At 45.2% G+C, this 16,383-nt stretch overlaps 1 protein-coding gene across 2 annotated transcripts; it reads right to left on the bottom strand.

Annotated features, from left to right (window-relative positions):
• Nucleotides 1–1,234: 1,234 nt before the first annotated feature.
• On the bottom strand, nucleotides 1,235–14,632 carry Ginm1 (glycosylated integral membrane protein 1). Of its 2 annotated transcripts, none has more exons than XM_050161594.1 (8): nucleotides 14,457–14,632; nucleotides 10,949–11,008; nucleotides 9,460–9,556; nucleotides 7,906–8,057; nucleotides 6,914–7,070; nucleotides 5,661–5,791; nucleotides 3,953–4,116; nucleotides 1,235–1,905 (listed from the first exon to the last, which is right to left on the bottom strand). In XM_050161594.1, exons 1-8 carry the CDS (start codon nucleotides 14,568–14,570, stop codon nucleotides 1,794–1,796), a joined length of 987 nt encoding a protein of 328 aa, XP_050017551.1. In that variant the 5' UTR covers nucleotides 14,571–14,632; the 3' UTR covers nucleotides 1,235–1,793. The 2 variants fall into 2 exon arrangements, with proteins under 2 accessions (XP_050017551.1, XP_050017550.1); XM_050161593.1 differs by having other exon boundaries at nucleotides 5,661–5,794; nucleotides 14,457–14,630.
• Between the last annotated feature and the right edge of the window lie 1,751 nt (nucleotides 14,633–16,383).

The raw sequence follows: 16,383 nt of genomic DNA, 5'->3' as shown, positions 1-16,383 counted from the left end.
GGCTAGTGTAGCTTCCTGCCCCTCTGGTGTCATGGTAGCTTCTCTTCCCTTTCTGTTGGAGTAAGAATAGAACTGTTGGGGCTGGAGAGATGGCCCTGGTTGAGAGTGCACACTGCTCTTGCAAAAGCCTAAGTTCAGTTCCTAGTACCCATGTTGTCTAGTTTCAAGGGGATACAAAGCCTCTGGGATCCTTGGACTTACATGGATGTGCACATGCCCAGAAACACACACACACACAATTAAAACAACCCACCTAGGGTTAGGGTTCTTGCCTAGCATGCACAAAACCTTACATTTGAGCTCCAGCTCTACATATAACCAGTGTTACCTGCCTGTAATACTGTAGGAGAATGCAAGATTGAAGTCATGTCAAAACTTTTAATGGAAAAGAATAAAAACCACATGAAGTAAATTGTGTGTGCTAGATAACATTGTTGAAATAGGCCAATCTGAGTGACCGCTAACAAGGTGAAACGTTTATAAACGGTACTATTCAACCAGAAGGCTGAGGTTACATTTTTTTAAAGATTTATTTATTTACTATGTCCTGCATGTATCCCTTCAGGCCAGAAGAGGGCACCAAATCTCATTAAAGATGGTTGTGAGCACATGTGGTTGCTGAGAATTGAACTCAGGACCTTTGGAAGAGCAGGCAAAGCTCTTAACCACTGAGCCATCTCTCCAGCCCCCATGGCTACATTCTTTTTTTTTTTTTAAATATTTATTTATTATGTATACAATATTCTGTCTGTATGTATATCTGCAGGCCAGAAGAGGGCACCAGACCTTATTACAGATGGTTGTGAGCCACCATGTGGTTGCTGGGAATTAAACTCAGCACCTTTGGAAGAGCAGGGAAAGCTCTTAACCACTGAGCCATCTCTCCAGCCCCATATGGCTACATTCTTAATTCCATGAAGATGACAGCTTCTTTGAAAGAGCTGGCTTCACTTTCAGTCATGTATAGTGAGTGATGCTCACTTAGGTAAACTTAACCCAAACCGCTATACTTTTATCCTATTAGACAAGGGAGGGGCTTGAGGGAGAGCATTATGGTTAAAATGCTTCCTGCTCTTGCAGACCACCCAAGTTTGGTTCCCAGCCCCACGTCCGGCAGCTCACAGCCATTCTCACTCCAGCTGCAGGGGATCCAGTGCCCTCTCTTGTCCTCAGCAGGCATTTGTATTCGTGCACATAGCCCCCCCCCCATGCACATAATTAAAAATAAAGCAAATATTTTAAAAAAGAATGTTTATTCTAGAGTGCGAACATGTCATTACTACTTCTAAATCCTGGTACAGTCAAGGTCAGCAGTTGGCATGGACATGGACACAGACCATAGTACACTTCAGTGATTTCATACTGAGTCGTGTGTGATATAAAGGCACATTGTACTGGTAAAAAAAAAGTGTTAAATTCTTTAGCTTTTAAATTAGAATTTCATAAAGTGCTTCTTATAAAACCTTACAATAGTAATCAAATAGAGTTTCTGCAGCAAAGGCACCTGGAAGCTATTGGCACTTGGTGTCTGTCTCACCTTTTCTTCATTCTGGTTATTTTGAAGTCACATCTTTTCCACTTAAATTTCCCTTAATAATTCATCTTTGGAACAGCCAGCTTGTGTATGGAATGAGGTAAACTCTAACTTGGCATTGTAAAGGTCAAATTTCAGGCAGTCTTAGGAATTTGACAATTTCTATGTATAAACTGATTAATGATTTAAGTAGAATGGTATTCAGATGGCAAGTCTGGAGTCAGCAGAGCAATTCCAAGTCCACGTTGAAGATGGAGTTTTAAATACACGTTTTATCTTGAAGTTTTTCTGCTGTTTTCTCGGAGCCCTCTGGATATAAGATGATAGGTGCCACTGTTAGAACATCCATCTTGTCCACCTGAAGAACGCCTCTGAAATACAGATAAGTCGTTATTGCCCGTGTCACCCGGCCAGGAGGTCGGTGTACACAGCATCACTTGAAGGGTCCAGTCCACCTTCCCTCTCATGGTTTATACAGGTTGTACAAACGCTTTAAGCACACACGCTGAGAGACTAGAAGGGAACAAGATCACTGCCTGGTCCTGCAGGAAGGAGGGCACAGTCTTCAGGGCAAGAGCTGTCACCAGGGGAGACCCGACGGCTTTCTAGTCACTGCCCACTGACACACAACCTCAGTCTCAAAATCCATGACACACAGTAGGTTTTCATATCAAACCAAGTGTCTCCCATTAAGCCAGCAGCCACGGTCATCTTAAAATCCCAAGCTGACTGGCCATGAGCTGGTCAGACTGCTGCTCTAAGTTACTCTGTGGCATACATGGCAGTTTCCAAGCTGCATGCGCCATCTTATTGTGTGACGCAGCAGTCTGATTCTCAATGACTCTGTCTTGCTCTACAACTCGGTCACCACCAGCTGCTGAGCACGTGAAAAGGCTGATGATTGAAATAAGTTACTGGCTCCTAACTTAGCGAAGGAGAAGCATAAGGGCCAGGCCAGGGAAGTTACCAAGCACACCAGACGCATGGATGACGCAGTCCCCTCACCTGTGTCATGTGTAAGCCAGGTGTGGTGGCACACACCTAGAATCCCCATACTCAGGAGGCACAGACTGGAAGGTCATTCATGAATTCAAAGCCAGCCTAGTCTACATATGGAGACCCATCTAAAATGTCCAAACTGAACAACAAAAAGCAGGTACTCAAGACCAGAGTCACCCATCAACTAAGCAGTCACCAGGCCATCAGGAGGAACCAGTAATTAATGTTCCTAAACCTATTCCTGCCCAACAAGACTGACTGGAACTGTCTGCCATTCACAGGACCATTGTGCCTGGAGCCAGCCCTGTGCTTTGCAAGCCCAGCCAGTGTCTGAACAGCTAATAGACTGTGCTAATATCTAATAGTGGGCAGCGACTGCATCTCTACAGGCTGTCTTTGCCCTCAGAATTCTGTGGCCACTTTAAACCCTTTCTTGGGCATTCAGCAGCGTAACTTCCTGACCTGTAATGTGAGCACTGAGAGGAGTAATGAAGAGTGGAGTGGAGTGAAAGAACCTGTTTGCCGATGGCCACAAGTAGCCAGTGAAATCGGACACTCAGGCTTGCTGGCACACATCTGTAATGCCAGCACTTGGGAGGTGGAGGTAGGATGATCAGGAGTCCAAAGCCATCCTCAGCTACATGGCCATACAAGCGGCAAAAGACATTTCTCTGTATAACCCTGGCTGTCCTGGAACTCACTTTGTAGACTAGGCTGGCTTCAAACTTAAAGAGATCTGCCTGTCTTCCTTCTGAGTGCTGGTGTGTGCTACTACTCCCTGACTATAACTTACTTTTTTTAAAAAAAATTTAGATAATATTTTTTTTTATTTTACATACTAATCATTCTTCTCTCCCTCCTGTCCTCCCGTCCCCTCCTCTTTCCCATCCACCTCCCTCTCCATCTACTCCTCCATCTCCATTCAGAAAGGGACAGGCCTATAATGGGCTTGCACAAAGCATGGCGCATCAAGTTGAGGCAGGACCGAGCTCTTCCTCTTATGTTAAGATAGGGACCAGGCTACCAAAAGCCCTAAGCTCCAGGGAGAGGACCTGCTCTCACTTTTAGAGGTCTTACTAAGAGACCAAGTTACACCAACGCCACACACTTGCAAAGAGCCTAGGTCGGTCCCATGCAAGCTCACTGACTGTTGGTCCAAAGTCCATGAGCTCCAGCTAGCTCAGGTTTGCTGTCTCTGTGGGTTCCCCTATCACGACCCCCCTGGATAGTAGAATCCATCCTCCCTTTCTTCAGAAGGCTCTTAGAGCGCAGCACAGGGCCTGCCTGTGTCCTTCAGTTACTGGATAGAGTGTCTCGGATGGCAATTAGGGCAGTCCCCAATCTGATCGCAGCAGACAGCTATATAACTTACTTTCTAATAGTAAAGATTAATAATGTCCAAACACATGAAGTACTTACTTGTTCTCACAAACTGGGAAAAGAACCTTTAACACGGCTATGACCCCCGCTGCTCCTAAAACTCCAACCAGCATGACGTTGAGAAACATGAAGAACACCGGGAACACACTGCCCCAGAACCGACAGAGTGCTTTCCTGAGCTTTTCCATCCACTGGCACATTACCTGGGAAGAGGGTTTTGATCAGAAAGGCCAGTACCATAAAGTAAAATTGAAAATTTCTATTTTCTTTTGAGATGGGGATCTCTCTATGTAGCCTGGCTGACCTGGACCTCACTATGTAGACCAGGCTGGCCTCAAACTCATAGAGATCTACCTGCCTCTATCTCCCAAATGCTGGGATTAAAGGTGTGTGCCACCATGCCTGGTAAAATTTCTTAGTGTTTTGGGTTTGAGTGACAGAAACAACCTGTGTCTTGATTATAATTGTGTTATGTGTGTGTCAAAGCCAACTCAAAAAATAAAATAAGAAACCTGTTTTGGGATAAATAACACAAAAATGAGTGCTTTTCCTTGGTTCCACAGTGATGGGATAGGGTGACTGAAGGACATACATAACATGACAGAAAAGTTTATTTTAAAATGTACCCAAAGAAAATCTTCTACAATCTTAAAAATTATGTTCCCAAGACACATGTGCAAAATTGTTTATCCTGCCGTCTAGCTGCAAATCAAGGGAGTATGAATGCTGGCAGACTAGTGAGAACTATCCCCTGTTGCGGGAAGAAGACAAGGAGAGGAAGAAACAAACACCACAACTTTTAGAACGGGGAAGGTCCACGGCTCTAGAGATGTTTCAGGAACCAAATATGGCACTGATCACCTGGGCTGTGAAGACAGTCTGCTCTGAGGCTGACCTGCTGGGAGGTGGGGGATAGAGGTACCACAGTGCACACTACCCACATAGTCAAGACTCCCGCAACCTAAATCAGCAATCTGACCTTCAGTGAGAATTACCTGCACAGACCTTTGAGAGCAGAACTGTATCTACAGATGGTATATACAAGGTGAGGCTGAGTGGAGACTCAAGAACGAGCTGTGGAACTGAAGATTCCCGACCTCATGAAACCCAAGCCTTGATAATCATGATCTGACTCTGTCATTAAATGAGCTTTATAGAAGAAGATTGGAACACTTTGAATACATTAAGATAATGGCCGGCAAGGTAGCTCATGAGGAACTTGTGGCCAAGCCTCATGACCTGAGTGTCCCTGGGGCCAGCTCCTGAAAGCTGTCCTCTGGCAGGCGGCACAGAATAATGAGTGAGTCAGCTGCGGTGACTTACACCCCCAGTACCAGCTCTGAGGAGACGGGGACAGGAAGATCCTTGTGAGTCTGAGCTCAGCCTATGCTATAAACTAAACAAGCAAAACAAACTAAACAAAACTATAATGTACCCATCATTAATAATGATCCAATGGCCGGGCAGTGGTGGCGCATGCCTTTAATCCCAGCACTCGGAAGGCAGAAGCAGGCGGATCTCCGGGAGTTCTAGGCCAGCCTGGTCTACAAAAGCTAGTGCCAGGACAAGCTCCAAAGCTATGAAGAAACCCTGTCTCGAAAAACTAAAAAAAAAAAAAAAAAAAAAAAAAATGATCCAATGTTTTAATCTTTATGGTTTCATCTTCATTTTAAGGACACATTTATCTTCCTCACTATAAACTGCTTATAGCAAAACAACATCAAGATAACACCAATGTTAGATTTACCTTGTATGAAGATGGAGGCTCTGCTCTGAGAGGCGTCTCGGGCAATTTGCCAGGTAATGCATTTCCCTCTACGGTGGTCTCCACATTCCCGATGAGGTAATGGCTGGTGGTCTGCAATGAACTAATGCTTTCTACTGAAGAGGGAGAACAAAGTCATCAAAATGCTAGCAGCGTGCTGGCGTCCTCTCCAAGCCTGAACAGAGCACACCAGTAACATTTGTGACTACTGTCCTAACATATACCAGTAAAGAACAAGAATTTATTTTCTTATTTAACACCAGAAGAAGAAAGGTATGCAGACCACTGTAAGGGGCTACAGAACTTATGGTCTTGTCACACAGAAAGCCGCATTTTCAGTTCTGCTGGGCATGGAGCTCACCCCTTGTAATCCAAGCACTTGTGAAGCAGGAGAAGCACAAATTCAAGGTTACCCTGGTCTACCTATCACATTACAGAACAGGCTGGGCTATGGTAAGACCCTGTTGAAAGAAAGGAAGGAAATCAGACAGGAGGGATGGATGGATGAAGGGAGGCAAGGAAGGAAGGAAAAAGAAAGGAAAGGAAGAAAAAAAGAAAAGGGAATATAATAAAATGTAAAAGTTCTACCAGGTGTAGTGGTCTACAGAGTGAGTTCCAGGATAGCCAGAGCTATAGAGAAACCCTATCTTCAAAAAACAAAATAACAAAAATGTAAAAGTTCTGCTTTGGTTCCACTTTTGGAGTGCCTTTTTAAAGAAGCCCATTTCTGAATATAGTAAATAAGTAAAAATATATAGCAGCATCTGTATGTAATGACAAAAATGTTTAGGAGCATATAGAGACCAGAAGGCTGGCCCTGGTTAGAAGAAGTCCAGCTGCTCTTCCAGAAGACCCGAGTTCAGTTCCCACTATCCACCTGTGACTCCAGCTCCAGGGATCTGACTCTTTTTTTGGCTTCTGGAGGCACACACACACACACACACACACACACACACACACACACACACGTGCGTGCTCGCACGCACATGACATACACACACATAAATAAAAATCTTTTAAGTACATAAGGCAAGCTTGGGTGTGGTGCATGGCTTTAATACCAGCACTCGGGAAGCAGAAACAGAGGCAGGTGAATCTCTGAGTTTGAGTTCCAAGACAGCAAGGGTTACAAGGAAAAACCCTGTCTTGGAAAAAAACAAAACAAAACAAAACAAAAAAAGCATATGAGGCAAAATAATTTCATTAATATTTTAAATAATGGTCTTTTAAATTACCTTCTTTGGAAAAGTTGGGAAGGGTAAGTACAATGTCACTGTCTTGGGAAAGAGAATAAAGCATGCTTTCTTCCAAAGGAAGGGAAAAGTTTGAATGTCTGAGTATTCTCTGGTTCTTAACTAAAATGTCAATTTCAGTAACATCCTTTTGTTGAGCCTATGAAAGAAAAAATATATACCTTTTACTTTAAATAATGCCCTAGAGTTTAAAAGTGAACTTTCCTCCTTGATCTGCACTCCCCCCATGCCCACTGTGAGGCGTTTACACCTGCAAGGCTGCTTCATTCACACCACTGAGGAAACAGCAGCAGAACTATGAGCCAATCAAGTCCCTTCTCTTTCTGTTTGCTGATGCTTGTCACATTTTAAATGATATAAAGGTATATGAATGTGAGATCTCTTTAAAATGTAAAAATAACAAAAATCCTAAATATGGTTAAAACCAGATAATTCTAAAGTACTGTGGTAGCTTAAATGAGAATGGCCCTCACAGGCTCGATTGTCTTAATGATTGGTCTCCAGTTAGTAGAACTGTTTGGGAAGGATTAGGAACTGTGGCCTTGTTGGAAGAGCTGTGCCCTGGGAGTGAGCTCTGAGGCCCAGTCTCTCTCAGTCTGTCTCTCCTCTCTGCCCTCTCTTCCCTCTTCCCCTTTCCTCCTCTTCCTCCTCCTCCTCCTTCTCTTCTTCTGCTTCCCTTCCCCCTCTTTCTCTGCCTGAGGATCAAGATCCAGCTCAGCTCTCAACTACTTCTTTAACACCATGTCTGTCTGCCTATTGCCATACTTCCCATCATGATGATCATGGACTAACTAACTAACCCTCTGAAACTGTAAGCAAGCCCCAATTAAATGTTTTCTTCTTGGCTATGGTGACAGTATCTTCGCAGCAATAGAAAAGTAACTAAGAGAGGAACCATCTTCACTGAGTCAGAAACAAACACCACCTGCACACACAGCACGATTCACCCCCAGTTAACAAGCACAGTGTCTCACTTGTCTTCCATCAATCTCTACCACCTCTTCTTGAATAACAATTAGCTGTGAACTGGAGCCAGATGTCATGGGCCACTCATGAACTAAGATCCTTACAGTGACAATTCCAAAATATTCTTTCTCCTCCAAATTTTCCAGATTTTCACTCTTCACTATTAAGAGAAAAAACAACAACAACAGAGATTTTAGAAAAAAAAAAAACTGCCATTGAAGCTTTTATTGTAGTTGGTGATTTCTATAACATTTACTTGGAACAAGACAGCAAAAACACATTTTATTGGTTTCCTTCATTCTTGACCTTAACAGTCTCAGGTTTACGAAAGCAGAGATGAGCTGGCAAGTCCTTCCAGCGGCTCGCACTCATTAGACAAGGAAATGCTTTCTGATCTGCAGAATGTGCCACGTGTGCTACAGGGGCAGGCAGCACCTCCGCTTTGGTTTCGTACTGGCTGCCAGCAGAGAGTGACACAGCCACAAGACAGTCGGTCCCACGGGCACAAAATATGCAGTTAGAAGAGCCAACATGCAAACTGTGTGGCTTTACTTTTGACATTCCCTTTTTTCTTTTCTTTTTTTTGAATGTTCTCTATCCTTTGCACCCAGTAGGTGACTTCACAGCTGGAGAGGATGGGAGTAGGGAGAGGATGATCCCTCCTTCTTGCCGATGGAGAAGATGTGACCATATCTCAGTGCATACATGTATGAATAGATTAACAAAAACAAAAGCCCCGACGGTGACCTCTCACCACAGTAGCCAGCTTTCAAGGAGTGCCCTCAGTGATGCTTGCTGCCAGGCATGGACACCCTTGCTTAACCCCTACCTCTATACCAGCTGGACCCAGTCACTGCTCCTCACAAGCCACAGAACACCAGTGACACCTCCCATATTCTTTATTTTATTCAAGTTAAATGGTATATCCCAACATAATATTGTCTGACTCCTTAAATAACAAAACTTTAAAGTTTAAAAAGAAAAACGGGGACTAAAGGGATAGCTTAGCAGTTAAGAGCACTTGCTGCTCTTGCTGAGGATCTGGGATCAGTTCTCAGAGCCCACAAGGCAGCTCACAACTGCCTACTACTTCAGTTCCAGGAGCTCCAACATTTTCTTCGGGCTTCCTTGGGCACCAGGCACACAAGTGGTACACAGATGTACACGCAGATAAGACACCATACATCATTCATAAAAATAAATGAATCATAAAAAGAAAAACATTCTGTTGACAGACGATGAAAAGAAATAAAGTAGGAGCCGTACACACATTCATTCATGCATGCACACAAAATCTGTTTTCTACAATTGCGATGAGAACCTCTCCAGGACGTGAGCTTTGCTAGCCCGTATCTATGCCCACTCTTACACTGTTAACCTACTAGAAGCTAAATGCCAGTCTCACGAAGGAACAGGCAAACTATCAATAATCAACAGAGTTTAAAAGCCTTAGTTACTATTACAGAAATAATCTATCACATTAAAGTGAAACTTTATCACATCCAGCACTAAGTTAGTATTATTAAATCAGAGCAACGTTGCCAACAATTAGTAGTACTCACCTATCAAAGTCTGACAGTGCATCCGGGTTACACCACTACTTACAGGCAAATCATTTACATACACCTGTCCATTCTCATAGGTTATGTTAAGAACAACCTTAAAATCAAACAGCATATACATTAATCCAATGGTTTATAAGTGCCAATAATCTCTTCATGTCAAACTACATTATCTAACTATGTATGTGGTAGGTATTACAGATTAGATGTGTTGGAGGCTGCGTATCTTAGTGTGGTGATGTTCTGGTGGGGACCTCTAAGGTACAACCCTTAGTGGCAGATGTGGAATCCCTAGGGCAGTATCTTCACAGGACCTGTGGGACCCCAGGCCCTCTCCTATTTGGTGTGTGGCAATGTAAACTTTTATTCTCAAGTGCTCCTGTCACTGTGGTACCATCTGCCATGAGAGCAGAGACAAACCAATGCCAGCAATATGCCCTTGAACCTCTGTGACTAAGTTAAACAAGAAAAGCCTTTAGGGTTTTGTTTAGGGCTTTTGTTTTGTTTGGCTTGCTTTTTAAAATTTATTTATTTTTGTTTTATTTATATGGATGTTTTGCCTGCATGTGTGTCAGTGCACCATGTGTGTGCAGTGCCTAAGAGGCAAAGAGGGTACTAGGACCCCTGGAACTACAGTTACATGTTGAAGGCTCGGCTGACCCAAGGCTTTCCCTGAGACCCTGATGTATGGAGAAGGAACAATGCTCCTTCTCTAAATTGCGACTATGCTTGGCAGAGCCAGTAATGGCCCAGGGTCAGGTCCTTGGAAGAGATGTGGCTTCCAATCCTGAGAACCCCACCCTTCCTACCCTAAGGGGCTGCAGTTATCAGTCCCAGGCCTACTCTCTGTCACCCGTGAAATATCCTGTATTCCCTTGTGCGGCATTGCTTGGTTAGCTTCCTGCTAACTTCTTCCCAAGGATTTTTACTGACACTGTCCCATTTCTCTCCTAAAAACCACATACATGATACTGTACTTCTTAAGAAGCTTGCCTAGCATAAGACATAGTTTATGCAAGACCTCCTGACCCCAACTTTTCTCTTCATTATCTTCTCCCCTCCTTAGGACCCTGTTGTTAGCTGCCATGTGGGTGTGCTGGGAATTAAACATGGATCCTCTCTGCAAGAGCAGCCAGTGCTCTTAATAAACAAGCCATCTTTCCAGCCCTTGGATTTTGGTTTAAGACAGTCTCACTATTTAAGAAGGCCGCACTGACTTATAACTTGAGGCAAGTCTTCTGCCTCAGCCTCCAGAGTACTGGGGTTACAGGCATGAGCTGCTGTTCCCAGCCTCATTAGAGAAGCGGGTAACCAGGTCAGTTACAGTCTGGTTATTTAACTAGTTATGTCTAGTTATGGACATAGCTATTCCTTTAGAAAGTAGCTTGCCTCAGCCATTTCACTGTGATAACAGAAAGTGTTCTAATACAACCAGTAAAAAATTCCTGGCTAAACGTTACACTAAAAATATAGTCAAAAGGAGACAAACCTGTTCTTTAGATACCTCCCCATTGTCTCTCAGGGTAGTTACATTAATTCTGATGCCATCCTGCAAAACAAATGTATAGGTTGGGTAGATACACATTTACAAGCTGAAACAACCCAGTTCTTTAAAAATTTTATTTGCTATTATGGTATGTGTACACATAAGTGCAGGCACACATGCCAAGGTGCACGTGTGGAGGTCAGAGGACAATTTTTGGGAGTTGTTTTCTCCTTCCACATTTGGGTTCTGGGATCAAACTCAAGTGGGCCAGGCTTTGCAGCAAATGCTTTTACTTGCTGAACCATTTATCTAGAGAATAATCAGTCCTTTTTTCATTGCTCCTGTTACTATTACTTTAAAATTTATTTTTATTACTTTAAATTAGGGATGCACATGTGCAGGTGCACATGCGTGTGCATGTGCGTGCATGCGAGTGCAGGTGCTCTCAGTTGTCGGAGGCATGGGATCCCAGAGAGCTGGAGTTTAAGTAGAGAATGTTCCTCGTGCCCACTACCCCACCCCACAGAGGAAATCCCTGTTCTGGTCTCTACTCATTTCCCACTTTCCTTTGCAGATTTACTAGCAGTGCTTTAGTAAACAATGCTCTGCTTAGCTTTATGTTTCCGAGCCTTATAGAAGCAGAGCCGTTTACCTGGCGCTAACTTCCTTCATTGAAGTCACTCACATGTGCAGCAACAGTCACTTCCTTCCAAGGATATGTGAGGATCCTCAGTTTGCTTTTCCACTGCCCATGGATACCCAGTGGTTTCTTATCGAATCCACTCTGACCCTGCTTGGGCACAGCCCTTGGGTGTCTGCAGCAGGCACCCCTGCTGTTGCTCAAGGGCTGATCAACAGCCATCTCCCCAGATACTTATATTTACTGATGGCATTTCTGTAGACAAGCACTACTGGCCACAGGGACCTGTTACTGTTAATCGAAAGCTTTTCTATTAGGACTGGGGATGTGGCCAATTGGTCTGGTATGTCTAGGAGTGGGGACTGCGTTATGACAAGGCTTGGCAGTGAGTACCCTTTCCTGCTGAGCCATCTCACCACAGCACACTGCCCCCCAGCCCTTTCTCTAGTTGTGAGACAGGGTATGTAAGGGCATCTCCAGAGATTTAAGATTCATCCTGAATGTGTTGAGAGGACCAAATCACAAACTACTTAGGATTGAATATAAAGAGAAAAAGGAGAAACCCAGCTGAGTACCAGCTACCCTTTCTGCTTCCTGATGCAGATTTGCTCTACCAGGTGCTTCATGCTCCTCTTGCTGGGCCTTCACCCCTGCTTCCTGACTACAGGTGCGCTCTACCAGGTGCTTCACGCTCCTCTTGCTGGGCCTTCACCCCTGCTTCCTGACTACAGGTGCACTCTATCAGGTGCTTCACGCTCCTCTTGCTGGGCCTTCACCCCTGCTTCCTGACTACAGGTGCTCTCTACTAGGTGCTTCATGCTCCTCTTGCTGGGCCTTCACCCCTGCCTCCTGACTACAGGTGCACTCTACCAGGTGCTTCATGCTCCTCTTGCTGGGCCTTCACCTATCAGGGAGGATCTGCTGAACAGAGGCCATTCTTCTTCTACGAGCCCAGAAAAAGCCTTTGAGAATCTTTTTAACAGCTCTGCTTCTCAAGAATACACACCACACTTAGTAACTTACTGAATTTACGTCTTACTGTTTTATTAGGAACATCATGGGTTATAAAAGACAAAATACACAGATGTGTTTTGTTTTCTCCCCCCAAAAAAACAAAAAACCCAAGTTCAATTCTTTTTCTACAGATATGGAGGCATACCTCAATGGTGGAGCCTAAGAAAGTTCACGGCCCTGGGCTCAGTCTCTAGCACAGGCACAAGCAAATACTTTTGAGTGTGGTGTGTCTGCACACAAGTGAATGTGTGCATGCATACACCAAATTTTTTGAAATCTTTAGTGATTTCACATATGTGTGATATTCACACACATATATACACAATTTGTTGTGATGCTTTTGAATGCTTTGTCAAAAGAGAATTGTACCTCTTACTTTCATCTGACATTAAATTCAGATCCAAGTCACAGCTATTCCTCTGAGAACTTAAAAAAAATTACCCTTTATTTTTATTTTATGTGCATGGGTGCTTTCCAAAAGTGAAGTGAAGACCTAGAAAGGGAGAGAGGAAACGGTGAAGTCACTAAGACCTAGTTCACAGTACTGTGGGCTTTACCCTTGCAGGTAAGATGCTTTTTTCTGACTGCGTGGGTAGATTCAGATGCTTCTTGGGTTCCTAAGTGACGAAGAAGAATCTTCAAAATTGTAAAAGAGAGAAAACAAGCCCATATCTCCATAACTTTAAAATCCCAATATTTATTCTTGGTGCTTGTCCATTCCGCTGCTATTTTTACCCAGAAGCAGCTGTGGCTCATGTACAACTTCATATACAAGTGTGTTTTAGAGCAATATCCAGAATGTGTCCAAACCGACACTGCGGCATGTGTGTAATTTCTGTACCCAGAGGAGTTAAAGCATAGCTCTAAAGCTTTAAAAGTAAAATGAAGGGCTGGAGAGATGACTCAGGGGTTATAAAAGCGCTTGTTACAAAACGCGATGACCATGGGGAACACAGACACCACAAGGTTGTCCTCTGACCTCCACTTCTGTGGCATACATCCCTGCTCCAACATCATACACACATAACAAGTAAAATTTTACAAACAGAACGTGGCATTTATCATGTTAGCCACTTTTGTATTTAGTGTGTTCCCACCGAAATAGTAAGGTTTCAGGTCATTTGGGGGAAAACTCGAATTTTATAATCTCCAAACTTCTTCCGTCTGTGCAAATGAAGAAGGCAAACGTGGCAACAAAGTAAAAACGGGCTGCCTCTGAATATTGTAAAAGCATGGTTCTCCGAGTCAGCCAGGTAGAGCCACCTGCAAGGCTTGTGACACCGAGCTATTGAATCCGGTCCCCCAGTGATGCCGAAGCTCATCTCTGACCCATGACGCACCAACGACCCCTCAACTAATATCCAATAAAAAGCCACGCCGGGAAACGCGAGTTCTGCCTCTCCCCTCGCCAGCCGGAGTTGCCCCGCGGCCGGGAAAGGTGCTCCCTCCTGATGGCGACAGAGCAGACACAGGTGGCCAGGAAAGCTGCTAAGTGGGCAGCGCCAACCTCGCCAGGCCCAAGGGCTGGGCTCTAACCCAGGAAGCAGCCATTACCCAAACGCCCGAGGTCACTGGCGACCGCGCACTTTTGACAGCAAAGCCTGGCAGGACTGGCGACAGTTCGGTGGCTGGAGGCGACACCACACTCTCAAGGACGCCTGCGCGCCTTCCGCGCGCTCTCCTTCGGGCGGCCCACCCCGCCCGGCACCCCGGAGAGCCTCCCCTTCTCTCGGGGCGCCCAGACCCTGTCCTGCCCGGCTCCAGCCCGTCCGCCTGCCGGAGGGGACAGCGCCGTCGCCGCGACCGGCCTCCCGGAGGTCCGCAGAGGAGCGGCCCGCTGCGCCCGCCCTGCCCTACCTTCGGGGCTGTGGACGGCGGCATAGGCACGCTGGTGATCAGCCACCCCGCGGCAGGCAGCGCCACGAACAGCAGCAGTCGAACGGGCAGCGGCGCCGATAGGGCGCCCTCCATCTTGGACAACACCGGCGGCGGGAGGTGAGGGCGTGGAGGCCCGGCAAGGGCGAGGCCGCGGGGAGGGGCGGGGCCATCAGGCGGGAGGGGCGGGGCTGCCGGGAGAGGCGGGGCGGACTCAGCTAGTAGGTTGGCTGAGCTGCTGAGGTTGCCTAAGACTTTGCCAGTCAAAAGCTGAGTCGAGTTTGGCACATCCTCTGCTTGATGCTGGGAAGTGCTTCCCACAAAACAAATGCAGTTCTTTTCGATGCCAGTCCTTTTGGAGAGGTGTTTTTGTTTCCTCTTCTCTTTCGAAACAGAACCTCATGTAGCCTAGGCTGGCCTAAATCCTCAGTGCTGGAATTACAGGAGTGCACCACCCTGTCACCTCCTCAACCCCGCTATTACTTTTTCACTAGTATCATTCATATGTTCGTTTACGAAATGAAAGCACAGGTAGTGTTTTATAAGCTGTTATGAACGAAAAATAAAACACTTAAAATTTGGAGGGGTATTTTTCTTTCTTTCTTTTTTTTTTTTTTACACAGATTCTCACTGTGCAGCTCTGGCTGGCCCAGAGCTCACTTTATACACCAGATTGGCATCCAGCTTGCGATAATCCTGCCCCTGCATCCTTCGTGTTGAGACTACAGCCCAATGCTAACTTAGCAGTTGCCACCTTTGGCGACAGACGAGAATTTCTGAAGTAATTCTATGAAGTTCTGGGGCCTCCTTATGTCCCCACGTATCTGATTTAATTAGCAGTTTGCACTAGGGCTGGGAAACAGATTTCAGTTCCCCAGAGGGCTTGTTGTAGGTCAGGATTGAGGACCTGGCCCTCCCTGTGAGTATTCCACTGTGCCTTTGGTAATGAGAGAAAGCACTCCTGGTTGAAGCCCACTGCACATATGTCCACAACCTGCTCTGTTATTTTTCTACCTACGAAATGTAGGTGTAGCCTTTTCTTTGACCTGTTAGTTTTTAAAATTTTACATAAGTGGGTTGTGAGCCACCATGTAGGTGCTGAAAATCAAACCCGAACCCTCTTTTTGTTTGCTTGTTTGGTTTTGTTTTTTCGAGGCAGGGTTTCTCTATAGCTTTGGATAGCTCTTGTAGACCAGGCTAGTCTCGAAATCACAGAGATCTGCCTGCCTCTGCCTCCCGAGTGTTAGTATTAAAGGCATGTGCCACCGCAGCAGGGCTTGAGTCCTCTTTAAGAGCAACAAGTGGTCTTAACTGCTGAGCCAGCTCTCCAAACTCATATTTAAAAAATTTACATCTATTTGGAGTGGATTCAGGTGGAGGTAAGGGGCAACATGCTGGGGCCAGGTCTCGGCTTCTCCCACATGGGTTATGGGAATCTAACATGGGTCATTAGACTTGGCAGAAAAACAATCCTAATTTCTCTGAGCCTCAGGGAGGGGCTGGAATATTTGGGCTGGGAAGAGTAGAAATAGGCTCTAGCTGTGAGGCTATCAAGAAGCCATTAGCCATGGAAGGCAATTTCCCCACAGCTGCTTTAGGGTCACCCACACTCATATCAGTAACCTCTCACTTGTGTAAACCCAATAAACTCAATGATTGCCCAGGGTGAACTTCAGTGGAATTATATTTTGGTTTGCCATGGACCTTAGAAATAGGGGATAGATGGTCACAGCTCCCCCAGGGAAGGAATTTTCACAATACAGGACTGTGTACTGGTTGAGAAGTTTTTGTAGATATAGCCTGTTAGGTAGAATAAGAAAGTTATTTAGTCTTTGAAATAAAACCTTTGCTGTGAAAGAGGACATCTGTTTTTGAAGCCATTTTTTCTCTTACCACCTCTCCCATATGC

Source organism: Alexandromys fortis, unplaced genomic scaffold, assembly GCF_014885135.2.
Source record: "Alexandromys fortis isolate MF-2015 unplaced genomic scaffold, M_Fortis_MF-2015_v1.1 scaffold_134, whole genome shotgun sequence".
NCBI lineage: Eukaryota > Metazoa > Chordata > Mammalia > Rodentia > Cricetidae > Alexandromys > Alexandromys fortis.
The sequence above is the reverse complement of the archived record's forward strand: the minus strand, read 5'-3'. Positions and strand labels throughout refer to the sequence as shown.

Excerpts from the sequence above, each read along its gene's own strand:
- Ginm1 (XM_050161593.1), bottom strand. The coding sequence starts at position 14,570 with ATGGAGGGCGCCCTATCGGCGCCGCTGCCCGTTCGACTGCTGCTGTTC. Across the intron at positions 5,795-6,913 it reads TCCCAACTTTTCCAAAGAAG|TAGAAAGCATTAGTTCATTG; the intron begins GTAATTTAAAAG and ends CTCCCTCTTCAG. Across the intron at positions 4,117-5,660 it reads AGCCTCCATCTTCATACAAG|GTAATGTGCCAGTGGATGGA; the intron begins GTAAATCTAACA and ends CCCTCTTCCCAG.